At 49.6% G+C, this 27,472-nt stretch overlaps 1 protein-coding gene and 2 long non-coding RNA genes across 5 annotated transcripts; 1 reads left to right on the top strand and 2 right to left on the bottom strand.

Moving 5' to 3' along the window:
• Positions 1–1,189: 1,189 nt before the first annotated feature.
• Positions 1,190–10,199, bottom strand: LOC130258367 (uncharacterized). Of its 2 annotated transcripts, XR_008841492.1 has the most exons (5): positions 10,129–10,199; positions 4,129–4,400; positions 3,550–3,677; positions 1,967–2,070; positions 1,190–1,278 (listed from the first exon to the last, which is right to left on the bottom strand). It is a non-coding gene; the product is annotated as an uncharacterized LOC130258367 (long non-coding RNA). The 2 variants fall into 2 exon arrangements; XR_008841491.1 differs by lacking the exon at positions 1,190–1,278 and having other exon boundaries at positions 1,983–2,070; positions 4,201–4,400.
• On the top strand, positions 2,063–20,920 carry GATA2 (GATA binding protein 2). 2 transcript variants are annotated; one of them, XM_056501671.1, is made up of 6 exons: positions 2,063–2,879; positions 9,749–10,236; positions 10,920–11,519; positions 14,148–14,293; positions 17,253–17,378; positions 18,213–20,920. In XM_056501671.1, the coding sequence occupies exons 2-6, from the start codon at positions 10,008–10,010 to the stop codon at positions 18,510–18,512; spliced, it is 1,401 nt and encodes a 466-aa protein (XP_056357646.1). In that variant the 5' UTR covers positions 2,063–2,879; positions 9,749–10,007; the 3' UTR covers positions 18,513–20,920. The 2 variants fall into 2 exon arrangements, with proteins under 2 accessions (XP_056357646.1, XP_056357645.1); XM_056501670.1 differs by lacking the exon at positions 2,063–2,879 and adding an exon at positions 8,758–9,215.
• A 1,367-nt stretch (positions 20,921–22,287) lies between these two features.
• On the bottom strand, positions 22,288–23,492 carry LOC130258517 (uncharacterized). The gene is made up of 3 exons (XR_008841514.1): positions 23,361–23,492; positions 22,964–23,071; positions 22,288–22,430 (listed from the first exon to the last, which is right to left on the bottom strand). It is a non-coding gene; the product is annotated as an uncharacterized LOC130258517 (long non-coding RNA).
• Between the last annotated feature and the right edge of the window lie 3,980 nt (positions 23,493–27,472).

Here is a 27,472-nt window from a genome sequence, read left to right as displayed (position 1 = left end):
CCGTGGATGCAGGTGAAGGCGGCTGTGGGTGCAGGAGACAGAGTGAGTGTGAGCAGGTGCTTGGGGTGCCCAGGATGATGTTCACAACTCTTCTCCCTTCCCTGCAAATCCACCAGCGTCTCAGCCCAGCAGCCCCAATTTCCAAGCATGCTGTGTGGCAGCACCCTGCGCGGTGAGCTGTTGTCCCACCCTGCTCCCCTGGATCGGGGATGGGCAGGGGACACTCTTGTCACTCCGCGAATCCACAGCAGAGCCCCGCGTGTGCGAGGAGCCTCGGGGGTGTCCCAGGCCCGGCTGGGGGCAACCCTCGTGCACAGCAGCCCCGCATCCATGCATACTAAGTAAAGCAAGGAATACATAGATTTTGCCTATCTGCCGATCAAACGCGGAGATCTGCTCTGGTAAATGATGCATTAGATGCGGTGGCTGTATTTGTTGTGTGAGTTTTGAAAGGGTTCCGATAATCTGGAAGCGAGAGATAAGGAACACCATTTATTCAGCAGCACTTTGGAACCAATTTTCAACCCTGTTCAACCCCATTCTCCAGCAGCCTCCAGGAGCCCAGGAGATAAGGATTGGGCTATTCATTATCTTCACAAGGAACAAAGATTAGCTAGCAGAGATGAAAAATTACCCCTGGATAGTAATAATAAGGAAGCGAACCTGGAGAGCTGCTGAGCCTATATTCTCCTTGCTGCTGGTGCTGCTTCTTCTCTTTTAAAATTCTCTGCCCTTTTTTTTTTTTTTGGTTGAATCAATATTGAAAAGGTTGGGTTTTCTTTTTTTTTTTTTTTTTTTTTTTTTTTTTCTTTTTTAATGGGGGAGGAAATCTTCCCCCACTGTCTATCATATTTTTCAATATGATATGATTGTTACCGTGAAAGAGAGCAGAGCACGGTCCCCCTTCCTCCCAGACTTTCAGATGACATCTTTAGTACGAAAGCTTAACAAGAAAGAAAACATCCTTCTCTTCCAGGGGGCATGAGGGGAAAATCCCGACTCCCTGCCCCTCCGACCCCCAATGTGTCTGGTGGCACGGGGAGGGGTGACCCGGGCTGTCCCGGGACAGCGCGGCGAGGCTCGGACGGGCACCGCTCCGGTCTCAGCCCCCGGAGCCCCCGGCTCGCACACCCCCGTCTGGCCCCGCCTGGGGAAAAATCTGCAGCCTTCAAACCCCACTTTTCCCGTAGTTTTTCCGCCTGAGTGACAATTCCTCGTTTTGGAGTCGTTCCGTGCGGGGCGATCCCAGGACGCGGCTGCCGCAGCGTCTCCCTCTTCCTGGGCACAAGGGAAAAAAGAAGGGATATATGTATGTATGTATTTTAATACCACATTCTTTTGTATTTTTCCCCTGCATAAATCTGGTGATGTATCTTCTCTCAGAGGATGAAGGGTAATACAGGAGGAGTAATTAAAACACTTACTTTGGAAATGGGCTGCGTGGGGCTGATAAGAATTATCTGCCGCATATCAAGGACCCTTTTTCCCCCGAACCATATCACAAAGACAGACAGAAAATGCCAGCAGAATAGGATCCCCCGCCTCTTTTCCCTGCTCACATTTTTACCTCCATTATGATGATAATTCCTCTCACGCGAAACTTTTCTCCTTCCCTTCCCGAACCGTATTTCGTTCCCCCACCTCCCGCAGGGCCGCCACCGGACGGTCCGGCCTTTGTTTCTGTATTAATATGGTTTTCCTGCAGCCTCGGGCGGGGGTCCCGGCTGTCCCCCCTCTGGAGAATCGCGCCGCTCCCCCCGAGCCGCCCGGAGCGGCCCCGGTGCCCGGCACCCCACGCAGGCAGCGGGCGCAGGGCGAGGGGAGCCCCCAGCCCCGCACACCCACCCGCGGGCAGGAAAACACCCGGCAGGTGAGGACTGCCGAGCCAGGGCTGGGGAGCGCCAACATTTCCGAAAACATTCGTTCTGGCTGGATTTCTTAGTGCTCTATGAAATACGTATTTTACCGTCTCTTTCCTAGCTATAACAACGACTCGTCGCGTAATATCTGCTTGTGCCTCTTCCAGCTTCTCCGCTGCCTCACTTAGGTGCAGGTGCATAGCCCGAAAGGCTGAATTTGGAAGGGAAAGGTGTGAGAAGAAACATGAGGTTATGCAAAAATCAGGCTGGTCAATGGAAAAAAAAAAAATCCAAGACTCCCAAAGCATTTCCTTCATTAGAGAGGGAAAGAAAATTAACACGACTAGGAGTAATTTATAGGAATAATTGATCCTACGAAGCTGCTCCCCCCAGCCCACCTTCCTTGGGATCAGAGGAAGAAGCGAGGGGCTCGGGAGAGGCTGGGGCTGCGGCGCCCTCCGAGCCGGAGCCCGGATTCCCAGCGCCTGGGATGTGAGTGCGTGTTGTTGGTATAATATCAATTCATTTAAAATATGAAAGTCAAGTCGCGTAGACTGTGACAGCAACCGTAACAAAAGGTGCAAGCAACAGACAATGTGATGTGCTTGTACAGATATTGTAATGATGCAAATGAAGTGGAGGGGACGAGCTGCCGTATTATGTACATAAATACACAGTGGCTCTCTGTGCCATCCGTGAATGCAGGAGAGTGAGAGAGAGAAGGGGAGGGAAAGAAGGGAGAGAGGAAAGGAGAGGGAGGGAGGAGGGAGGAAGGGAAGGGGGGAAGGAGGGAAGGGAGGAAAAAAAAAAGGGCTCAGCTCGAAACTGCTGCCAGTTGTGAGCAGCGCGCACGGCGGCAGCCCCTCCGCCGGGCTGCGCGCACCCTCCGCCCGCAGCAGCGGGGAGGCTCTGCCGGCCCGACCCCCCCAGCCCGCGCAGCGGCCCCGGAGCAGCGCAACTGACGCTTCCCATGCACCGCGCGGAGAAGTGAAAGAAAAACGAGGACAGGCGAGAGGCAAGGTAAGGGGCAGCGGCAGCGCGGCTCTGCGCGGCCCTGCCGGCGCCGAGGTGCGGGTCCCGTTGCGGGAGCGCTTCTCTTCGAGCTGTTTTCCCCAGGGACAAATCTGGCAGGGTTTATAAAGAACGAAAAAATGTCCCCGGTACGGCAGGAGCTCCGGGCTGCTCCTCGCAGCCGGCCGGGCTGAGCGCCGTGCCGTCGGCCCGGGGGCACAGGAGCTCCCCCGGCTCTGCCCGGCGGCGGGGCTCTCCCCGCTCCGCACCCTGCGGGGAGCGGGGCTGCCGGGCCGTGCTTGGATCTGAGCTTGGTTGTTTTGATTTTTTTTTTTTTTTTTCCCATTGTCACTGGGGTGATTATTTAAATCTCCATCTTGGAAAGTTGCATTTCACCCAGGGCGGCCAGGCAGAGATTTCCCGGAGACAGGGTGTGCAGAGAGCCCTGCGTCCCCTCCCCGCAGCTACATCCTATCTCTTCTCTCTCTTTGTTAGCAGATTTGGGCATTAAAAAAAAAAAAAAAAAAAAAAAAAAAAAAAAAAAAAAGATGCGAGGGTTTGTTCTGCCCCGAAAGCCGGCAGGGCCCGGCCCCGCTCTCTCTGCACCTGCCTGCCGGGGAGTCCTCCCGTCCCAGTCCCGTGCGGCAGCTTTACGGGGCTTTGCATGATTTAAAATTACCCAGGCACATCGGGGACACGGCCGCTCCTCTCCGCCGACTCTTTCACCCCTTCGCCTTTTTTTTTTCTTCTGTTTTTGTATGTGCAAAGTTCCCCTCTTTATTCTTCTTTTGCTTTGGGGTGCTCAGGCTGGAAGGCAAGAAAAAAAAAATAAAGAGAAGCGTCCAGGAGCGAAGCCTGCCTGGATTTGATGCGATTTCAATAAGAAAAGCGATTTCACTAAGGGGGTGCGAGTTTCGGTAGCGGGGATTGTTCTTCCCCGACACACGGAGCATCTTTATTAAACGCAAATATTTTCTTGCTCGGAAGCCAAAGCTCCGGCCTGGCTCAGCCCCGCAGCTCGCAGGGGCACCGCCGCTGCCGGGAGTGAGTCGAGTCCCGTTCACGGTGCCGGGTCGGTCTCTACCCGGCACAGTTTTGCGTGAGGAGAAATAAATCAAACCTGCGGGTTCGGCCTCGTTCCTCCATCCTACAACAGCTGCTCCCGAAATAACATTGAAAGGAAAAAAAAAATACATAAAACTTAAGAGATCCTGCAAACGAAATCTTTCCTGACAGCGCCTGAAAAAGAAAATTATACCTTTTTCTGGATTAAGCTGCTCGTGTGTAACCTCTCCCTTCCCCACGCACGCATTTCTCTTCGGGAACTTACACAAAAGGCGGTTTTGTGGGCAGGCTGGGGTCTGCTTGAGGCTTTTCCTCCCATTTATTTTGCAGCCTAGCGAGCCAGGGGGCTGCGGGCACCAGACAAATTGCAGATAAAGCGCAGGTGAAGGCGTGTGCGGGAGGGTGTCGGGAGCGAGACTGGGACCGAGGGTTCCCACGGTGGGGTGCATACCCCGCAGAAATCCTCTGCGGGATGGGGGAGAGCGTATTTACAAAAACAAGCAAAAAATTAATTTTTCCATTACTTATTCCCTTAGTCGTATCTCTCGCGCTTTTTTTTTCCTATTTTTTTTTCTTTTTGTTTTTCCTTAATGCAGTTAAGTAAGGGTCTTGTGGTTACAAGGTAACTGTGTCACTTTATAACCCTATCAGGAGCCATTAATACATGCTAGTAACGCAGGACGGGGGAGAAGAAAAGCAAAGCGGAGACTAGACCAAAGGGCAGAAAATACCGAGAAATTTATTTGGTTTTTTTTAAGGCAGAAAGCAAAAACTTTCTCTCCCCCCAAAAATCCAAGGAAATATACCCTAGACGGGTGGGGGGCTGCTGGCAGGGAGCGGCTGTCGGGGCTCCTATGGCAGAGCCGGCCGGTCCCCAGGCTGCGGCGGGAGGGGTCGGGGCGGGACCCCTACAAAAGGCACTCCCAGCCCCCTCCCCGCCGGCAAGCAGCCGCCTTCCCCGGCTCGCCCGGGGCTAGCACATCGCCCGCCGGCACCGGCAGCGCCTCGGCCCCGAGCAGTGCTGAGCACTGAGCACTTCTCCCTCTCTTCTTTCTTTTCGCGGAGTTTTCCTGCCCTCCCTGCCCGCGTCTGTGGGTTGCACCTCGGGGAGGCAGCGGGGCAGCGCTGGGAGGTCTCGACCCCCAGGTCTCCGTTCACCCGGAGAGAGTGTGGCCCTCGGGGGGCCGCGGGGGTACCCCAGGAAGGGGTGTCTGGAGGAACGTGCCCTGGGGTCTGCGGGTTCTTCTCAGGTACAATTTTTCTCCGATCCAAACACTCAGAATGAAGAAAGGAAAAAAAAGAGGAAGAATCCCCTCTCCGGACATGTAAATAAATGGTCCGTGTGCGGCGCCGGTTTATTTGTTTTCTGCCTTCTCCTCTGCCCAAGAATAGGTGTCAACTCCATCACATGGCACTACTAACTGTTGCTAAAACATGTTGTCGTCTCCCCCCTCCCTTAACGATATGACATCACTTGTCAATCAAATCAAAAGAACCAGTTGTGCTTCCAGACCTGGGAAAGCTCCCTTAATAAAAGAGAAAAATAATTGCAAGAGCAATAATAAAAAAGAAAGTTAAGAAAACGGAGCTCGTAGTGCCCGAGGGAAGAAGGGGGGAAAGGAGGTAAAAGGGGGTTGGCAGGAGCGGGGTGAAGGAGTGGGGCCCGCCGAACCCTCTCCCGGGAAGCTTTGGCAGAAAATTGAGGGAAGAGCTGCCTAACCAGCCGTGTGAGCGGCGGGCTGCGGAGCGGAGCTAAGCTGCTCGACTCCAGCAGCCAGCGCAGTTCGCTGCTGCTCCCGGTGGGTGAATTAATTCAATTAAAAACCTCAGCCGTGCCGCCGGGGCATTGAGCGGCCGAGACCAGAGCCGGCACTCGGTCCGCTAGACCCAAGCAGCGGGGACGGGACACGTCAGGAATTAAAATAAAATAAAAAAAAAAAAAAAAAATAAAATAAACCAACATACTGTGAGCCGGCCGGTTAGGAAGTCTCCCAGCTCAGCCGGTCTCTCAGCAGAAATCTTTCATCCCTGCTGGAGGGGTCATTTATTTGACAAAGGGCTTTAATGGGAGGGGTTGCAGCAGGCGAGAGGTGGGTGCGAGGAGAGGCGCCGGCCGCAGGAGGGGAGCACCCGGCGGCGGGGGGCTGGTAGCCGGACCCCCGGCCCGGAGGTGGCGCGGGCGCCGGGGAAGCCGGTCCGAGCCGCCGCCGCCACCCGCTCGCCGCTTTTGTTTTCCTTCGCCTGCCGGGCCTCGGGTAACCCGAGACGGGGGCTTCAGGGAGCCCTGGCCGGGCAGCGCCGGGGTCTGCCTCGCCATAAATCAAGCCGACTGATTAATCTTTACAATTTGTCTTTTAAAACAAACACGAACGAATTATCAGCTCGTTAACTGCGATTTTATCACCTGCCTAAAACAAACAGCCCACCCCATTCCTCCCCCCAAAAAATCCCCCAAAAATCGTGTCCCCGCGCTGATGGCAGGAGGGCAGTAATTAAAACATCCACATTAATTAATAAGCATGTAGCGAGCGGCTGGATTTCGCTGGCGGTCGGGAGCGGGAGCTGGCGAGGCCCGGGTGATCCCGGCTGACCGCCTCCCTGCTCCAGCGGCCGGGACTCCCCGGGCACGGCGCACCCCGGCCCCGGTCGCCTCCGGCGGTGGGTAGAACGAGGCATCGAGGGGATCTACCTGCAACGGCCCGAGTCTATTTTATAATCGCCTTTCTTTCAAAACATTAAAAAAATCCATTTTCGGGTGATACTTGGGCGTTTTTGGTGCATGTAGAAATAAATCACTTCGGAGGGAGAAGCCGGATTTTTGGAAAGATATCTTGGTTTTCTCTCTGCTTTTTAACTTTCCCTTTTTAATGTTTTTGCTTTAATTTTTGCTTTGTTTCCCTTTCCTTCCGGGCACCACCGAACTAAGACTCCCGGGCACGCTCCGCAGAGCGGGGGGCATTTGCCCTCCCGAACCCCGGCCCCTCTCCCACCAAGCCCGGCCCAGTGCCTGTCCCCGGCCTGCCCGGACCAAGCAGCCCGTCCCGGGAGAAGCCGGCTCCACCGCCCCTTCCGCGCCCGGCAGCCGCCGCAGGAGCAGCTGCCCGGCCCCACCGCTGGCGACCCCCCCGCGGCTGCAGGAGGGGGCGAGGGGCGCCGCGGTCCCGGCGCCACCGCGCAGCCCCGAGGTCAGGGGGCCGGGAGGAGCGGGACACCCGGGCTTTGGGTGGAGGAGGCGTCAGAGGAGAGCATGAGGAGGGGGAGGGGGGGAAGGGTAACCGCCTCCCCCTGTCCCAACCTTTAGGTCCCCCAGTATGGCCCCGGCTCCCCCGCCCCGCCGGGCTGAGCTGTGGGCTCCCCCCGGGGGGCTGCGTTGAGGGTCCCTCGGGGGAAGGTTACAGGGGGACAGCGAGTGGTGGTGGGGGAATAGTAAGAGACGGAGCCCCGTGTCGCTCCGACCAGACGTGCTCCGCAGCGAGGAAAAGGAGTCTTATTATTATTACTGTCATTATTATTATTATTGTTATTATTATTTTTTAAAAGTTCATTTCCTGGCGAATTTGGCAGTGACGGGTGACGTCAGAGCCCCGGCGTCGTAGTGACTGGGGCGGTCGGGCCGGGGGAGGCCGGCTCCAGCTCCCAGCCCCCAGCGCTGCCCGCGGCCCGGGGGGCAGCAGCAGCAGCAGCATCCTCGGGGCTGCCCCGCTCCCCCTGCCCGCAGCCCCCGGTGGGGCCCGGTGAGAGCCCGCACGGCCCCGCCGCTCCCGCGCCGTCGGGCTGGAGCCGAGGGGCTGCTCTCCGCCGCCCCCGCCCCAGTCCCGGGCACGGACGGTGTCCTCGCCCTAGCCCAGCTGGGAGGGTTGAAGGATTGCGATCAGCGCTTCCCTTTTTCCCCGAAAGCGGCGGTTGAGGAACGGGACAGGAGCGCCTGGGAAACGGGACCTGCAGCAAAGCCCGGCTGCGCTCCGGGGAGTTGTTTGTGCCTTTCCCATTATTATTATTTTCCGCCCCAAAGGCGGACCGGTTTATCCGCACCTTCGCGGGTGGCGAAGCCAGACCGGCGCCCCGGCTGCTGCCGCTGAACTGAACCACAAACTCCGCGGAAAACGCCTGTTGATTCGGGATGCACCTCCGCTCCCCGCCCCAAAACACACGAGTATTTGCAAATATTAAAACTGTGATGCTTGGTTTTTGTTATTAATTATTTTAAGAAAAAAAGTGAGAGATAGAGGGAAAAGAAGTGTTACCGATGCCGCAGCGGCCCCACCGGGAAGGCTGTGCCCCGTCCCAGCGTCCTTGCGCCCCGGCCCGGCCAGGCTCGGCTCGGCTCGGATCCCCAGGCCCAGGGTCGCTACCCAACCTCGGCCCGGGTCCGGCCCGAGCACTACGGGCCGGGGAGCGAGCAGGGTCCGTCCCTGCCCTGCAGCCGGCTCGGCGCGGCGCCGCTGCCCGGGCCCTGCTAGTCCCATCGGTCTCCGGGGTGAGATCGGAGCCTCGCAATTATTTGTTTTTAATTATTTTTTTTTCCCGAACCAGACAGTTATTTCAAACTAACGTGACCAGGCTGATGCTTGTCCCGCTCCCGGCTGCGCGCCGCTGTGCCTGATTTAAGGGATTTTAGCATCTTTATCTCCCCCGTGCCGGTTTCCAGCCCCGGGCATCCCGGCGGCGCTGAAAGTCACGGCTTGGCGGCGGGGCAGCACCGGCGGAGTCAGCCCCATCCGAGCCCTTCCCGCACTCCATCTCCGCTCGGCCCCCCCCCTCCCCACTCCGCATCTCCGCACTCCCCGCGGGATCCCCTCTATCCTGCCATCCCCGCCCCGCAGGGGCGTGCAGCGCCCGGGCGGGGAAAGCCCCCACGGCGCTGCCGGGCGAGATGCTGCGAGCAGGGGAAGGGGGGCGGAGGAGGGGGTCTGCCGCTCTCCCCCACCCCCCCGGGCCGGCTCCGTTTGGGGCCGGGGGTGCGGTTGGGGGCGGTGTGGGGCGGCGGGATTGGCTGGCCCGGCCGCCGGCCCTGCGCGCCCCGGCCCGTCTGCGGCGCCGCGGCCAGCTGGCGCCAGCGCTCATATAGGATGCGCGGGGATGGGACCGAGTCGGCCAGAGCAGCGGCTTTGCCATCTGAGTAACACCCTCCATCCAGCCTCCTCTGCTCCTCCCGCGCTCGCTCTGCCTTTCCCCCCTCCTCTCCCTCTTCGCTTTTTAAATTCCCCCTCCGTTCTCCCCCTCCTCGCTGCCCTCGCATCCTCCACGCCGGCATCATCGCCACCCAGCCTCCCGCGCCGGGTAAGTGTGGGGCGCGGGGGGGTCGCCGCGCCACTGCCAGGGCGCACTCGCTGCTTTCTCTAAACACCCTTCTCTCTACTCTTCTCGTCTACCCCCTCCCTATTTCTCCCCCTCCTTTTCCTTTTGTGTCAGTTGGAGTTCTTAGTAGAATTACGCTGTATTCGTTCTGTCGTTCTTGCTTTTTCACCCCGCTTTTGAAGCCAGCTGGAAAAACTCCTATTGACGTTTCTAGCGAGGGGGGGGGAGAAACGAAGCTTTTTCCTTTTTTCTTTTTCCTTTCTTTTTGCCTCCTTTTTTCCTTTTTGCTTTTAGTTAAGAGTTTGAAATGGATCTCTGTTTATTTTGTGGGGCAATGAGCAGGGAGAGACCAAGGCAAGGAGTTTTGGGGACAGGATATTTTTGGAAGGGAGGAGGGGCTCTACTTCCCCCTCCCCATCCATGTACCTCCGGGAAAAGAAGCCGGCCGGGAGCCGGCCCGTCGAGCAGCGCACCCAGGGCCGCCCAGCTGCTAAACCTCCCGTCTCTCCCTACAGGTGCTGCCCTGGCGCTTTCCCGGACCTGCCTCGCTTACCCCCCTGTTGACAGAGGGACACGCTGACTTCAGGGGTCCTCTCCCACGCCTCAGAGGGCGCGCTCCAGTCACTCGGCGGTTTTGTTTCTAAGAAAAGCCACTCCAATCTCTCAAAACCCACCAGGCAGCGTCAAAAGCGACCCCCCGAGAAGCACTCCCCGCCCCCACCGAGCGCCGCTCGCTCCTGGCCTGGGGGTGGGTGAGAGGGGAGGCCCAAGGCCATGGAGGTGGCCACGGATCAGCCTCGCTGGATGGCTCACCACGCCGTGCTCAACGGGCAGCACCCCGACAGCCACCACCCCGGGCTGGCTCACAACTACATGGAACCAGCGCAGCTCCTACCTCCGGATGAAGTCGACGTCTTCTTCAACCACCTGGACTCCCAGGGCAACCCTTACTACGCCAATTCCGCCCATGCCCGGGCCAGGGTCTCCTACAGCCAGGCACACGGTAAATCAGCGCCCGGTCCCTTCCCCGCCGTCTCGCAGCGCTCCGGGCCCCTCCGTGCGAGCCGCGGGTGTCCTGCGCGGGGCTGAGAACTTTCGCTCCGGGCCGCTTCGGTGTGTCGGAGCCGGGGAAAAGGAGATCGAAAACAGGATAGACAGGCAGGCACGGGTGGATTTTAACCCTAGGGATAACCAAGGACTAGCGGAGGGGAGGGAAAGAAAGGGGGGAGGTGAGAGAGGAAGGGGAAACAGTGTGCGCACGGGCCAAAAACCTTCTCAGACACGGCTACTTCCCGGATGCAAAATACAAACCGATTCAAACCAGGGATGGATTTTATTTGGGGATGTTTTTAGGAAGAGAGAGCGTTACGGCAGCTCAGAAAGATAAAGCAGAAAGGGGTTTGCTTGCATTTTCCCAGGAATGGGGTGGGAGGAAAGGGATTGCCTGAGTTCCCCTTGCTCCTTCTGGCCGCGCTGGCTGGTATCTCCCTTAGATGGGACAGGGCGAAGGGGCTGCTAACAGCCTGGCTGCTCTTCCCCGGGTTGTGAAGCCTCTCTTGGGGCCGCCTGTCCTCTGCCTGTCCGCAGACCGAGGAGCTGCCCAACGCAGGGGAACTGGGGTCTTCCCCGAGCCGCTCCGGGCTGAGCCGCCCCACACTGACCCCAAATGCTCTTGTGTTTCTACAGCCCGCCTGACCGGGAGTCAAATGTGCCGGCCTCATCTTATCCACAGCCCCGGGATTCCTTGGCTGGACAGCAGCAAGGCGGCACTGTCTGCCCATCACCACAACCCCTGGACCGTCAGCCCCTTCACCAAGACACCCCTTCACCCCTCGGCGGCCGGAGCGCCTGGGGCCATCTCGGTGTACCCGGGCAGCAGCACCTCCAGCACCGCCTCCGTGTCTTCGCTCACCCCGGCCTCGCACTCCGGCTCTCACCTCTTCGGCTTCCCCCCGACCCCTCCCAAGGAAGTGTCCCCAGACCCCAACTCCACCAGCGCCGCCTCCCCTTCTTCCTCCGCCGGGGCTCGGCAGGAGGACAAAGACAGCATCAAGTACCAAGTGTCGCTGTCGGAGGGCATGAAGATGGAGAGCGCCAGCCCGCTGAGAAGCAGCCTCACCAGCATGGGGGCCCAGCCCTCCACCCACCACCCCATCCCCACCTACCCCTCCTACGTGCCGGCTGCCCACGACTACAGCAGCAGTCTCTTCCACCCGGGCAGTTTTCTGGGGGGCCCCGCGTCCAGCTTCACCCCCAAGCCGCGGAGCAAGGCCAGGTCCTGTTCGGGTAAGTGGCAGCCCGTGGGCTCCCCGCCGTGTCCCGGGGCTCCGTGCGGGTGCTGGGTGGCTGCGCCGGCTGTCGGGGTGAGGGTGCGGGCTGCTGCGAGGCTGGGTGCTTGAGTTGGCCCTCTTTGAGACAGAGGGACAGGTGACTGCTTGGTTCTGCTTTTCTGGGTTTTTAAAAGTAGGAGATGGAGCTTGGACTGGGCTCCTGGGTGCCAATGCACCCAGGCACTGGCCACAGGGCGCTCGAAGGGGCCGCGGGGCACGGGACCAGGGCAGTCTGAGCCAGCAGATCGCCTTGTACAAAGAGGGATTTATATGGAGAAAGAAACCCGAACCCTTCTCATCGGAGAAAAGCAGGCCTCAGGCTCCCGAGGGGCTCAGGCTCGACCCTGCTCCCTCAAGCCAGGGAAACCCCCATGGATGACACATAGGGACTTTCCAGGATAGGTATTTCTCCCTCCATAATTTCCATGTCTCTCCCTTAACACCACCCAAAGTCCCAGAGCAAGATGAAAGCGAAACTTCCCTGGCCTGTCCCCTTCAGATCGCAAAGGGCCTTTTTCCCTTCGCATTTTACAAGAGCAAAAGTTCAAATATAGTTTACATACCAGTGCAAAAGACTAAGGTGTCTAGTCACTGCTAACTTACTCCAGCCTAACTTTAACTAGAAAATACTCCTCACGCTTTTTTAAAAAACCCTGAATCAGACATATCTCTGCTTCCAAAGGACTGCCTGCAGACCTTTCCCATGTTCACAGCCCTTCCTTGCATTTCTTCTAACAGTGCAGTCCTAAATCTGTAAATCAGCTGATGAACAAAGTTTTTATCCCACTTTGAAATCACGGTATTATACAGCTAGACACGAATTACAAGAATTTATGTAATTCTACTGACCTTTTTGGTTTAATATTCTCACCAATGAAAGGAAATTTAACTGCAATATATTTGGGCTGATTTTGGACAGCCCGTTAAAAATGTCCCTATAGGCATTTGCATATGTATTCCATTGAGCATATTTGCTTATGAATACACTACATGTTTTTATTTAAGTAGACAATAATTTAGAAATGTGATCTCTTACGAGTTTTGCAACAAAAATACCAGCTATTTTACAAGCTCATCGGTACTGTTTCAAATGATTCCTCGGAGCAGAAAAATACATTCTTTCTCTGCTGTTACTTCCAGGCAGTTGCTACTATGTGTATGCATTTTTAGGTAGTGCATAGAAGAGAAACTACAGGCAATAGGTAGCCCAAACCTCCTGTCTTTGGAAACTGGTTCAAGATCCAGGTCTCTAATGACAGAGGGATCCTGAGTAGCTTTTTAAAAAAAAATAGTCTCATAGCTGCCGATGATTTTTAGATGGGAGAAGCAAGGACCTTTTTTCTTTTGTTTTACGGTTGTTTTTTTTTTTTTTTCTTCCCTCTGTAAGGGAGCTCCCAGTGCAAGGAACTGGGGAAAGTTCGTGACCACTCAGTGTTTTCGTAGGAAAACTAAGACTCACGACAGGACGACTCCTGCAGCTTCCTGCCCTAGGAGGGACAAAAGCTACAAATGCAGTGCCGCAGAGCTCCCCTCATTTCTCACTCTAGACTGTGTTGTTTAAAAGCTACCCACTCCCTAGATTAAAGCAGACACAAACCCTGCTGAACTCAACATGGCCTGCTTCAGTTATTAGCAAAAAGAATTTCCAGTTAAATACTGTAGGATTTGCATGAACGGTATTAAGAGAGATTTCTATATTAAGCAGACGTGCCCTCAAACCATCCAAGGCAAATGAACTTTCAGCAGGAAGCTTTCTGATGCAAAAACAGATATCTAGGAGTTACATGTTGTGTTTTATTTAATGCAGCCATTCTACACTGCCATGTTTACCACATTGTACTAAAACTAATAATGAAGGTAAACTGCTCCCTACCAAATCCAAACTGGATTTTTGAAAAATCACAGAAACAGAAAAGCACTCAAGCCTGTTTTTTACACTAATGTCCAGTGAAACTGAACTTTCTCAAAAAACAGCATTAACAGCATTTTTATGCCTTTAGAACAAAAATCATAACTGAGACCCTGGTATTCTGTATCCATTCCCAGTCTGCTCGGCTCTACTTTCTCATACTGTAGCATTTGCAACAAAAAAGAAAGTGTGGAATTGGAGGTCTTTTTGCTTAGATTTATTTCTAGAAAACCTCTTCCTCTGTCTCTCTTTAAGGTGTGGTGTGTTTGCAGGTGTGTGTGTGCACGTGCACGGGTGTTTTTGTGGCAGGGGAACACAGGATTTCACCACCGGGGTGCAATAGATCCGGGAGGGGAGCGGTGCCCAGTAAAGACTGAGGGAGTTCTTGCTGAACCGATAACTTCCATCTGACACAATAAGAGTGTCACTCTTTCTCACTTTGCAGAGAGTGCTGCCTATTCCTGATCATGACATAAAATACTGGGGCCTTGGAGTTCTTAAAACACTGGGCTCCTTGATGCCTGTACTGTAGATGTCACTGCTGTCTGGTTGTGCTTAATTAACAGAATTAACACACTGTTTTTACTTCTGAAAAATGCATAAAGGACAATGCGAAAAGATTTTGTGAATTTGTTTTTAAAGAAAGAAACCTGTTTTCTTCGTGTTTCCATTTAGAAGGCAGGGAGTGTGTGAACTGTGGAGCCACTGCTACCCCCCTCTGGAGAAGAGACGGCACCGGGCATTACCTGTGCAACGCCTGCGGGCTCTACCACAAAATGAACGGTCAAAACCGACCTCTCATTAAACCTAAGCGAAGGCTGGTAGGTGTCTCTATTTCTCCTGGGTTTGGGGATAAATAAGGCAACGGGACCACACACAGGCACAAGCCAGTCGTGCCTGCTCTGTGCTCAGCCCCTGCGTGGAGCCGAGCTGTACTGTACACGGGGGTCAGTCACGGCGAGGTCACTGCCGTGCCTCGGGGCACATCTCCCCTCCGCCCCCATCCCGGCAGGACCACCGAGCCTGCTCTGTCCCCAGCCTCCCTGCCGCTCACAATGCATGCGGGATATCCGTGTCCTTCTCCCCGTCTGTCCTCAGATGACAGCTTTTAATTTAATTCCTCGTTTACTCGGCCTCTTGGGGCCGTTTGGGCACACACTGGGAGTGAAAGGGTTATGAGCATGAATGTCCTCCACCATGTACTATAAAAAAGTTCCAGCTTCAGAAAAGCAAAACAAATCAGATGAGTCAAAGCTACTGCTCCCTACTTGAAAATTATTTGTATAAAAGCCATGCAGTAATTTTCACTCTTACATTCTCTGGCAATATTAATATTGGTTCCCTCCCCAGACAATCCCCTACTGTTAAAAAAAAATCCTATTATTTTTCCATGGAGTCACCTATACTTTGTATTTTCATTTGACTGATGAAAAAAAAAAAAGCCCTTTCTAAGCTCCTGGTAGTAGTTTCCTATCCGGATATCTGTACGTTAAAGATAATGAAACTTTGTGTATCTGTTTCCTGACTCTAAAAGCTTTAGAGAGTTTCTATAGGCAAGCCTTGCCAGTCATGCTTGCTGTTTTGAAATTTCTAATACACTCTACTCCACAAATAATGCGTAAAATGCTAAGAATAATAAATATATTTTTTGGAGCTTTGTGATTTATGGTGCCTAAGTCTCCTAGCTATTCGTTTGCAAATATCAATGAGGTTTAGAGAGCAGAAAATTGGCATTACTCTTCTACCGCTGGGATGGGATATAGAAGATTTCTGTCCTGAGTCAGTATTTCAGCTATGCAAGCTGCTTAATGACTTGCCTTCTAAAGTGACTGACATATAGAAAAATGTTAAGACAACAGTGTAACATTATCGTCTCTCAGGCTCAAGTGCTTTCCAGACTGAATGGGACAGGCCATAGAGTTAAGCAGCATAGCTGAGTATCAGTAAGCCATCTCAAATATGCAAACATAGGTCTCCACCTTCAGTGTGTTGGGAGACTGTTATACTTAGCTCACTGTGCCGGGTTTGGGGGGCACTAGAGAGGTTTTCTTTTAGTGTTTAGATGTTTGAATGTTTTGCTTTGTTTTAATTGATTTACAGCTTTGTTTATTGCCCCTTTTTCCACTGTAGTTTGCTTGTTTGCGAGGGAGAGGAGGTGGCCATCTTTGGGAATTTGTTCATCTGCCATGCAATAGCAAAGTGATCGTATTAATAATGTCAGCGTTTGGACGTCTGGCATTAATTGTGTTTGGGTTGCATGAGTGCATTTGCAGTAGGGGGTACCCCCTATTTCTGCCTTTGGCCTGCTCTCACAGGCCAGTAAGGCACCGAAATATACGAGTCTCAGAGGGCCTGATTCTTGCCTAGAGCTGCTGAACCGTCCATCAGCTTTGGGAAAGTTACAGAGAGCCATGGCATAAATCAGGAGCAAGTGAGAACAGAGCCCTGTGCTCCTCTTTGGTGAGCGGGCTGAGCTGTGCTTCCAGCGGCGCCTGCTCCCCACTGGGGCTGGCAGGCAGGGAAGCACACGGAGTTCTCTGGGAATCCCACTGCCCTGCGACTGGCTCTGTGCTCACGGAGATGCCCTGTGAGCTTTGCTGTTGCTTCACCCCATGGTTCCCCATGGCTAATTGCAGAAATATCCAGGGAGCAAGGCCCCCAGGGAACGACCACGATTGATACGCTTTAGGAAATAAACTCCAATTTAAGAAAATACCGAGTCCTCAGCATTAATTCAGTAGCACAAAATGGACTTGGTATTTTGACCATTTCTAGAGGCAGGGCTGAAGGTTTTAATACAAAATAATTTCCCAAAACACGGGGTGCAGTTAGTCTGTCCATGTCCATAATACTTTATAAGTCACTGTCCCTGCACAAAGGACGCTTTATCGTGGGGTCTGCTAGACAAGGGCCCGTCCAGGAATCACGGGCGCCTGTTGTTCTACTTTTCCTGTTCTTGTTTTGGGAGGTGGGTGAATGTTTGGGCTTTTCTCTTTCCCCTCACCTTGGTTTCAGCAGAACAATTGTTTTAGGAAAGGGTGGTGGATTTTTGGTGGTTTTGTTTAATTTTAAGACAGTTGTTTGAGGACTTGTCAGCCAAGGAACTAAGTAAGGGACAGAGGCGGCAGACGGGGGTCAGCAGAATCATTGCTGCAAGGCATGAAATTTGGTTTGCTAAATATTTAAAGAAAGTTGGAGCCGGTTTTGTTTTCTCCCTTTCACTTGTAAATGCAAACTGAATTGTCAGTGATGGCTCTGATAAATACTACACCCAGCTAAGTAATGTGGTTCATTTTCTTTTGTACCCAACTTTCAAGGGCCAGAGTAGGGGTAAAAATCACATTCTTAAAGATTCCCTGTTTTCAAAACCCGTCACAACAGTGCCACAGACTAAACTCATTAAAGAAAAAGAAAAAAGCAAATGCATTTTCTTGATGCATTTTAGAATTCTGCAAAGGGAAAATTTGAAAAAGTCAAGATTATTTTTCGCCTCTCTAAAATTTTTATTTGTGGAATCGGAGATTGACTGTTTCTCTCCTTATTTCCCTTGCACACAGAGTGCCATGGGGCTTGAAAGTTTGCATAGGAGAATATTTAAATTTAAACAAAACCATAACATACATAAAACTGAAAACTGACAGCGGCTTTCCTCCAGCACTGATGCTCTGTAAAATCTTAGTAACAAGTTCTCCCCAAACTAAAAATTGAGTCCAGTTTGACCTTTTTTATGATCTCCTTCCACCTGGTGATACATTTTAATTTTCTTTTTCTTTTGGTTAGTCAGCGGCCAGGAGAGCAGGGACTTGTTGTGCCAACTGTCAGACAACCACCACGACCTTATGGCGACGCAACGCAAACGGGGACCCGGTTTGTAATGCCTGCGGACTCTACTACAAATTGCACAATGTGAGTATTTACTCATCTTATGTGTCGCTGCTTGCCTGGTGTGGATTGATGTCTTAACTGCATGGTGTACACTAGGCTTTTATTGGTTTCAGGGGTTTGGTTGTTGTTTTATTCCTTCCCCGTCTCTAAGGTTCCCCTGGGAAGTGACAGCCGTTCTTTGTCAGCATAGTGATGCTAAGTTCAGTGACATTACAATGTATTAGCTTGGCTTCTAACGCTTGGGCAAAGCAGGCAAAATAGAGCTGCCACACTTGGTTTTAACTAAGTGGGTTTTGTGTGCTGTTTCCCTCCAGAAACAGAGGCCATTTGGGATGGGCTCTGTGCAAAAAATAATCCTGATGGGCTATCTTAATTTTGATTTATTTTTGTAAAAAATTAATTGTATCTAAGGCTTTGTTGTATTATTTTATCTTTTTAAAATAATTAATCCTAAGCAGGAACACTTGATACGTTGGAACGTTATTACACTGTAGGTAAGAGATGTTACTGGTACAAGATTGCTCATGTCTCAGGACTGAATTTGGGTCAGCATGTTGCCTCCCAGTTTGATCTTCTATTAGGAAATTAATGAGGACTGGGGGTAAGCCTACGGGAAAGAGAGTCATCAGCTGCCAAATTCAGTTCAATTTGTTTTTCATGTCTAGGGGTTTTTTTGTGTGTGTGGTTTTATTAAACAAATCAATATAAACAAGTTCTGCAGAGAGAAACACCATTTTTTTTGGCCAGAAAAAGGTCTCCATCCAGGAAAAACACATGGGGGCTGTCCAAATATTTTCATTTTTGCACAATAAGGTCATTTTGTCTGCATGAGCCTGATTTTCTCATTTCTTGCAGGTGAACAGGCCTCTGACCATGAAAAAGGAAGGAATTCAGACCAGGAATAGGAAAATGTCCAACAAATCAAAGAAAAGCAAGAAAGGCTCTGAGTGTTTTGAGGAACTGTCCAAGTGCATGCAGGAGAAGTCGTCTCCCTTCAGCGCCGCTGCCCTTGCCAGTCACATGGCACCCATGGGGCATTTGCCCCCTTTCAGCCACTCTGGACACATCCTACCAACACCTACCCCCATCCACCCATCTTCCAGCATCTCATTTGGACACCCACACCCATCCAGCATGGTTACAGCTATGGGATAAAACCTGCTGACCAAGAGACCCATCCAGATACTAAGAACATGGGATTTTGCCTAGGATGACACCAAGTAAGACAATGTTCTGCCAAGAGGAGAATGTAGGGATGGCAAAAGGAGACCTTTGCTCCCATGTGGTTTAACTCCTAAAGCTGGACTAAAACCTTGCAAATGATGGGTCTTCTGCAGAAATGTGTAGTGGTGCCTGTAATGCACTTTGCCCCCTCAGGTATAAGTAAAAAGAACTCACCTGTTTGATACTTAATGGTCCAGCAGGAAGCAAAAGATGGCAGAAGCTGAAGGAGAAGTTTTGGAACTGGCTTTCCTTTCTCTCTTTGTTATTACTGTGAATATTGTAAAGAGATATAAGCAGCCTCCCAGGATGGAATTGGCTCACTGGAAGCCAGACATGCTGGATTTCTATTGCGGACTTCGTTTGGGATAGGGAAAAAAAAGGAAAAAAAAAAAAAAGGAAAAAAAAAAAAAAACCAGAAAAAAAAAAAAACCAGAAAAAAAAAAGAAATAAAAGAAAAAAAAAAGAAAAAGGAAAAAAGAAAAGGGCATCTTTATTAAACTGTAATTTTTAAAATCAGACACAAAGTCATATTTAATTTGTTTTCCACAAAAAGCCTCAACCCCTCTGACTGCATGTTTTTGCGCTGTCATTTGCAATGGCTACCCTGTAAGAAAAGCTGCCTTCAAAACAAGCAGAGGGGAAATGTACTCAACAGCCCTTTTGGATTGGCTCCATCTATCTTCCATACCAAAGTTACTAGGAAGGGGGAAAAGATTGCGAGGGCGAGGAACAAAGCAAAAATGTAGCCGTACTATGGGATTTTAATATGCCCAAGATGGTGATTATTTTGACACAATTCTTTCATTCTTCTCCCTAGCATGAAAGATTTATTTTAAAAAAGAGCCCCTCTCCCAACTACCCTACGGTTCCTCAAACCAAACAACCTAGGTCAGACAAACTATTGGGAAAAAAACTTTGGGGAAGGCAGTCTTGCACTGGGTGATAGCTGCAACACAATTTTGGTAAATGCCTGTATAAGTTCTAGCACAGCCAAAACTGTAAAGGGGCACAAAAACCATCCTGCTCACAGACTTTAGAGGTTGAAGCATTTTGTTCTGTTGTGTTGGCAGCTGTCGCTTAAAAATGCAGATTAGCTGCTTGGGTAAACTTTGGGCAGTGTGGCCACCACATCCACATGCAGTGTGCTGTCTCAGGCATCCAGGCCCCCATGGACTGCACTGGGAGGAAGGGCAGAAATGAGGCTGAGATCACTGGAGAGGGGAAAACAGACAATCAGTTTGAGCTTCACACATCCGTCAAATCCCAGACACAGAGACAGCTGAGGGAAAGCATCGTTCTAAGGGGAACGTCTGTTTTCCATAGTGGATTTTATATGGAAAAAAAAAAAAAAAAAGAAAAGAATAAAAAAAATGAATTAAAATCTCCCATTATTAAACTTTATTGTACGTAAATGACCGAAAACAAAGCTATTGCCAATGTGAAGTGTATTCTATTGATTGTTATGATCTGATGCCTCTTGTGAACACAAGCTCCAGTATAACATACAGTGTACATATTTAGGTATACTTCTGATGAAAATGCCCCAATGAACAGGGGTTTGATAATGTAAACCACGTAAGCTTAACTCTGTGACAAGCTTTTTATTTTATTTTTTTAAATTTTAACTATTTTTTGTTGGGTTGTTTTTTTGTTTTTTTTTTTTTTTTTGGATCAAGCCAAATTGTATCTTTACTGCAAAAGTCCTGCTTTAAAGAAAAAAACAGAATTAAATAAAAAATGGATGTATGTAAATTTTTTTAAAACCTGTAATTTTAGTATTTTATAATTAAGAACCAAGCAGCCATGAAAATCCTGCTTTCCTCCTTTTTTTTTGGTCTGCATAGGCATATAGGTGCACTTTGTAAAGAAGTGAAAATAAATGGGAAACTAAATTGGTTGGGAGAAATCATAAGAATTTTTAATCTACTGAGGTAAAAAAATAGGTCCTTTTTATTTTTTACCTTTTACAATGGTACAGTTGTACATTATTTGTACCCAACTCAAATTTCTGTAGGATTTGGGCAGAGGGGAAGGGATGTGGATGAAAGACAGGGATTACTGATACAGTTGACAAAGTGCAATATATTGTCAGTCACTGCAGCATAGACAACGGCAGTTGAGATTTAAATTATTTTGTACTTGTATCAGCATAAAAAAATTCTTCAGTATTTTCTGTTTTTATTTTAATTTTTATTTTGCTTATTTTTGGATTAGTGAACTAAATTATTGTTAATTATGTACAACATGTTTATATATTGTCTGTAAAAAGTGTATGCTTTCCTCATATTCCTTCAAGGTGAATATTGCTAAGAATAATAAATACCTTTTTTGTGAAACTACCTGTGCCCTGCTTCATGTCATAAAAGCTGCTTTTAGTAATGAGAGAGGAAAAATTATTGTCATTGTTACCAGCAGAATTAGTAGCTTATACTTTATGCAAAGCGGTCTACTGATACTTTGAAAACCTAACAGGGTAGGACAAAAAAATAGTTAAAGAATGATTTAGTATCAGAAGCACAGGTACAAAAGCTCATTCTCCAGTGTTGTTTTGGGGTGACAAGGTCATGCAGTTTAGTGTGCCTAAGTTTCTAAGCTAGTTTAAATTTTGAGGCAGCAGCTACATTGTAGCTGATAAACTACAACGTGGTTTCTTTTGAAAATTTTTTTTGGTGTTGATTCTTTTATTAAAGTGTTTGGAGAAATACTTTTACATTTAAAACACATTTTAAAAGCACTGAAAACATAGAAAAGTGGCCAACTGCTTACTGGATTTCAGGGCAGAACCTGTATTAGACCAGGGGAAGTTCTCCAAAGGCACACTCTCCACCTGGAAACCTGTTTCTTGCTATCTGTCACTATCAGTGGCGTGAAGTGAGCAAGGGGGGATGGCCAGCCTGGAGCTGCTCAGTGCTGCCCTGGGAACGAGGGCTCCTGGGTTCAGGGAGGTGTGCACATGGACAAGCAGATCTTCCATGAGCAAAACTTAGCAGCTGCTTTCATCACACAGTCGAGTTTGACCCACACGAGGAACCCCTTGGGGCCTTACGAAGCAAAGCAAAGTCTTGCAAAGTCACCCTGCCATGGAGGGGTGGGTGGGCACTGCTCCTGCTCCTGCTGCAACAAAATTTTCAATAAAACTGCTAAGGAATTTTGGGTTTCCTCCTTTGATCCCCCGTGGAAACCAGCTTGTGGATAACTCTTTACTCATTAAGGAAGAAAAAAATAACCTGGGTTCCTTTTTCATTGTGTGAGTGTAAATTCCAGCCCTTTCTAGCTGTGCTTCTCTTTCCCCTGCAGCCTCCTGCCCAGCCCTGCCTGTGAATACCACGGAGTCGCAGCAGATCTCCATGTGCTGAAGGAAGAACATGCAACTGGGACAAGGCCTTCCTGCATCATTTCAGACGAGTTAATCATCTCTCTAACTTGCTCAGCAAGGCTTAGTGCAAACACCCATTAAAAAAAAAAAAAAAAGAAAAAATAGAGGCAGTTTATAGCATACTGTGCAGGCTTCATTTAAAAAGAAATATGTTCTTTTTTCAGGCAGGTTTAAAACAGGATTATAACTAAACAGCCTCTCTCCCTCCATCTTTGAACAGATGAGAAAGGAGAACCAGCAACATCTCTTTAAAATATGGAATAATCAAGCTGTTTGCTCTGGTTGCACAGTACACATCCCATTCAGGTTGTGCTGGTGGCTTACCTGGGGGCTGCCTCCCTGCTGTCATTCTGCTGGCTTGGTTGGATCTGCTGACAGAACTGGGGCCATAATCCATCAGGCTGTCAGGAGGGGTGGTGCATCCCCCAGCGCCCCGAGGAGCGTGCTGCTCTGAGCGGGGGCTTCAGCAGTTCCTGCAACACAGATAATAAGTAATCCCCTGTTTGTCAGGTGGCACTAATCTGTGAAAGATCAAACCATCTCTCTGCAATATGTGTACTGTGTTTGTCTCCAGACATTTCGCATAGCAGAAGAAAAACAAACAGCAGGGAATGGAAATGGAGCAAGTGTGTAAAGTTCAACGTAAAGTGTAAGCACAGAGCAGATATCAAGGCAACAAATTGGGATTTATAGTCCTTTCACTACCACCAAACACTGGGGGACAGGATTTTTGTGAGGGGGGAACCCTGACATTACTTGCCTTTGGTTCCTGTTGTTGGGATTATTGTTTTAAGCGGTGCTTAATTGTCATGTCTCCACGGCCACATCAAAAGCCAAGATTAGGTTACAGGGAGTGTTTGATGTCAAAATACAAAATAAATAAAAGGGAAGCTGAAAAGGTACTGTATTTTCCATGATGTCTATTGAGGTTTTTGCTTCAAACATCCTTTTTTTATTATTATTTTGCAAAGGTTGCACTTTTAGTGACAAGATTTTATTTACTTACTTTCAAATGACTCCACTGCTTTCCTGCAACAGCTTGAAAGGGTTAATATTCCCTCTTTGATGGCAAACATGGTATAATTAACGCAAACTTCTTAAGTATCCTGGTGACCTGTAGATGGCCACATGAGAATTTTGTTATTTACTGACTTGCCAAACGTTTATTGCTTATAGAAGGACAAGTGGGAAGCAGGCATTAATTTTGATGCTGTTATCTGTGATTGTATGTGAAGTTCATAGCAGAGAGTGCCTATATGTCAACTGCAATTAAGCATTTTCCCATTTAAAAAAAATAATAATTTAATGTTGGTAGAGGGGGTTGGGGTGGCAGATTTACAAACTGAACTACCCATCCACAGAGCAGGCGTGACACAGCCAGACACTGGACAACTTCCCCTTACCTGCAGGCTGCAAAAGAAAACAGTCTGGCGCCGTGGAGCATTTGATCCTTGGCTTCTCCAGAGACAGTCAAATCAGTACCAACTGTGGCAGGGCAGAGAGGGAGATTGTGTGGTGAGGCATCTCCCCTTGGAAATTAGCCTGAAAAACAACCAAAAATGAAGCCAAAAGTAGCTATCAGGTGAGTATGTTCATTAATCACCAACCTGGACTGGATTAGAATGCATGACCTAGAAGTAAAATGCTTTGTTTAGCTCAATTCCCTGGACCATCTGGTACTTGCAGGTAAGCATTTCTAAGTGAGAGTGAGTGACTGCTCTTTAAGCAGGGTGATATGAGTGCAAACCAGGCTTCTCTGGGTCTAACAGATCAAACTTCAGCATTAGGGCAGCCTGCTGGTGCCAATTCAGAGACACCATTTGCTTGAACAGCTTTAGGTGCAATTCTCTGTGGTGCCAGCTTTGCAGTCTACCCTGATGTGACATTGTCAGATTTAGAGCTTGTCCTGATTCCAGGGCTCACATTGCTGGGAGGTCTAGGACCCTCATCAGAGGAAACTTACTGGAGACACTGCAGAACTGCCCTGCATTTTCAGGAATAACTAAGTGTCATTTCTGAGCACTGAAAATGCATCTGAACAAAATGGTTGCGGAATGAGAGATATAGCAGAGAAAACATCAGCAGGTAGAAAGACAATAGCAAACTAACTCCTCCTTCAGGGAACTTCCACATACCTCTGAGGGAGGGAACTGCTACTGTTTGGTCTATAAAAACCTGAGTCAGGGAAGTATAATGTTAACCCAGCCTACAGAGCAGCACCAGGCAGCAAACAGCCACTTGCCTGTATCCTGCACACACCTTTCTCTGTGGCTCTGCACTCTGGGTGCAGGGAGTTATTTGGGGGAAAGTTGACTCTGGCTCAGGAGGGTCATGAGCCTGTGTAAATCATTTGGAGTTGGGCTTATCAATGCCAGAGTGTGAACATGGACCCTTGTTTCTTCTCCTGCTTCACCAAAGTCTACCCCAATTTTAGTTTTCTCTGGCTCTTGGTGCAGTTCCATCCTGCTCTGTCAGGCAGAGAGTATATGACAGATTTCTTTATCTGGGACATTTTGCTGTCTATTTGGTTGTGATTTTTTATCTCTGGTTCTTTAGTTCACTCCCACTTGCCCACATTGGCATTCTGGTGACAAGTTATACTGCTAGGGCAATCTCAAGGCAATCCCTACCAGGTTTTCCTGTAAAATACAGATTATTTCACCATCTCTTGCTTTAATTCAGCACATCCATTATTTTATTTTATTTTTATTTTCTTTTTTTGTGGATCCTTGAAAAATTTGGAAGTAAAACCTACCCCATGTTGAGAGTTAAACACAGATAGAAGAGAACTAGATAAACAAAAAGGAACAGACCAAAATTGTTCACATAGCCTTTGAGCCCACTGGCACTCTGGACTGCACACTATTTTCCTCTTTCCAAGCATTTCTCCCAGCAGCACAGGAAAGATGTTCTTGATGAAAAAGCACATCTCTGGAGGCAGATCACTGCCTGACTGGTGCCAGGACTCACCCCATTCCCTCCCACACTCACTTTCTGATAACAAGCAGAATTACAGTGCTCTGTGCCTCAGTTTACCTTGCAAAGCAGGCGTAAAGAAGACATGACCTGCCCTATCAGCTACATGCAAGTGTTAACTTGCTCCAGCCTAGCAAACTTCAGGGCAAGTTGTAACAAATGTCAGTATGTGGTGTGTACTGATAGGCACAGCAAAAGGGCACAGCACGCTCTGGGTTAGAAACTCCTCCCTACCTTTGCTGTGGAGCTGCTGCACTGCTCTTACCATCTCCACACAGCTGTTTGTGGCACAAATGACACATTGGAGACATTAGTCATTGGAGCGCATCCCCTGGCTGATTCCAAGTGCTGACCACACACACTCGGGGACAGCCCCACGCGCACGCAGAGCCGCACGCAGCACCTCTTTGTGAAGCAGCCCTTCTGCCATCTCCCATGCTGTCAGCCCCTGACCTTCCTTTCACATGCTCTAATGGTCACTAGAACACTGCAGAAAGAACACAGTCCTGCTATGAAATAACCCTAATTTGTCTCCAGGCCTTTCCCCCTCCTTCCCCTTACCTCAGTCTGCTGCGACTTAACGTTTAAAACAGCTGAAGTTTACAACAAATCAAAGCTCCCAATAGGCCCAGATTGTCTAAATACGGAAAACAGGAAGTGAGTAACCTTCAACGGGAAATTGTTCATCCGATGGAGGCCAAGACCCAAGGCCCAGTGCTTTGCAGTCCTGCCCCAGCCCAGCAGACACAGCGTGTACCCAGCAGACACACGGAGTTTGGCAGAAGGGAGCGGCCGGGGGAAACTTGTGCTTCTCTTGCAGTCATCCCACGGCTGCCTCAAGACAGGAGATGGTGTTTGTCCCATACAGAACACTAGAAGGGCACTCAGAAGGGTTATTTTTAAGAAGACAGGGATGGGATGGGATGGGATGGAGAAGGAGACAAAGGTCAGAAGGGAAAACAGAGAAGATACATGAATCCTAACTAAAACAGTCTCTTGCTTCCTGTGAGAGCGAAGATGGCAGGAGAGCGCTGCAAACGGTATTGGGCTGCTTCCAGAAGGGCGGGGAGAGATTTCGTGTGACAGCCCACTTGATGATGAAAAGGAGAGCACTTCATTTCCTACACAGTGAGAATAATAATTTCTTTTTGTTGAGTAACTTGCCTGCTTCCCCCCTCCAGGAAAGATCCCAATTATTTTACCGGGTGTTTATCTAAAGCTTATATTATCCACTCCTGAATTGCAACCATTAGTGGGGTGGAACACAGCAGCTGTTTAACAACTCAGTACAATGCCCCTTTTTTACGGAAGGTCATATTAAGATCCTCTCTAACTGAAGGTGAACTTCTTGCTACGTGCTGCATCCACTGGAATAAAACTTTGCTCATAATTGCACTTCTGCAAGAGTCACCAAACTGCCAAAGAAACTAGGATGCACAAACACACCCAAGCATGCCTGAGTCCTTCCATCCCAGCTCTGGACTGGGCTAATGAATCATGTACCACAAAGGCCCCTGTATCATAGGCAACCTTCTTCTGACCCCCTTGGAACCTGCACCTGTGCTCATATGCCAGTTTTCCTCTGGGCAGCTTATGGGATAAGCACGAGCAATGAAGCCTGGTCTCCAATTAGAGAAAAGGGAAGAGAAAAAAATAAAAAAGGTGTGGTTTGGTTTGGAGTTTGGCACCACTGTCAAGGAGATGGGGTTTGTTTGGTCCTGTCCTGGTTTCTTGCCTCAGGACTAGAAGTGCTACAGATAAAGGGTACTCCTGGGCAGATGTGCACACATGGGACAGTCTCCAGAGGGTATTCATGCAGAAAACACAGCTGGAATTGGACCTGCCTGACTGGGATGCTGCACATCTGTGAAGAGAGGGGCTACAGAGAAATGTACAGCAATGGTAACTGTTGTGTCTTTTGAGGAAGACAAGCTAGAGATAAAGCTTCTAGATAGATCTCTTTGCTGCAGAATTTCAAATACTGCACTGAAACTACCCTTTAAAAATATTTTTAAATATTTGGTTTAGGCAGAAATATTTTCCCTCTTGCTCCTATAGGCTTTTTCTGCAAAGATTTCCCTGGATTTCTTGTGGTTTATATAGGTGAATAAAATGGAACTCGTGGCATTTGCTCCACAGAGATTTTCTCTCTTGCATAAAGATGAAGTCTAGTTGGTTTTGCTAGCAAACCAGCTGGCAGGGAGAAAGATGCTCTTAATCAAACAGCCTTGCTGCCTCTCTGGAGAGAACTCTGTCTTTTTTCCCATCACAACAGGTTTCTTCTTTGTTCTCTGGTGGGCAGGTGTTGTCCCTGTGGGATGTGAAAAAGGGCAGGCTCTGATCCCATTAAAGATAGCCCCATTGGTAATAGATCAGAGGGGCATCCCTAGGTTGTGGGAGAGTATGCCTGTCTTGCTTCACTGGCTAGGGAATAATAGAGCTGGCTCTCAATGATACTTGCAGGGTTTTTAACAAGAGTCCTGTTCTCCAGAGGGACAATGAAAGGGAAAGGAACCCAGAGAGTGATGGCTGTGTCTGG

Source organism: Oenanthe melanoleuca, chromosome 12 (genome assembly GCF_029582105.1).
Source record: "Oenanthe melanoleuca isolate GR-GAL-2019-014 chromosome 12, OMel1.0, whole genome shotgun sequence".
In the NCBI taxonomy this organism is placed as follows: domain Eukaryota; kingdom Metazoa; phylum Chordata; class Aves; order Passeriformes; family Muscicapidae; genus Oenanthe; species Oenanthe melanoleuca.
Note: the sequence above shows the minus strand (reverse complement) of the source record. Positions and strands in the feature narration are given on the sequence as shown.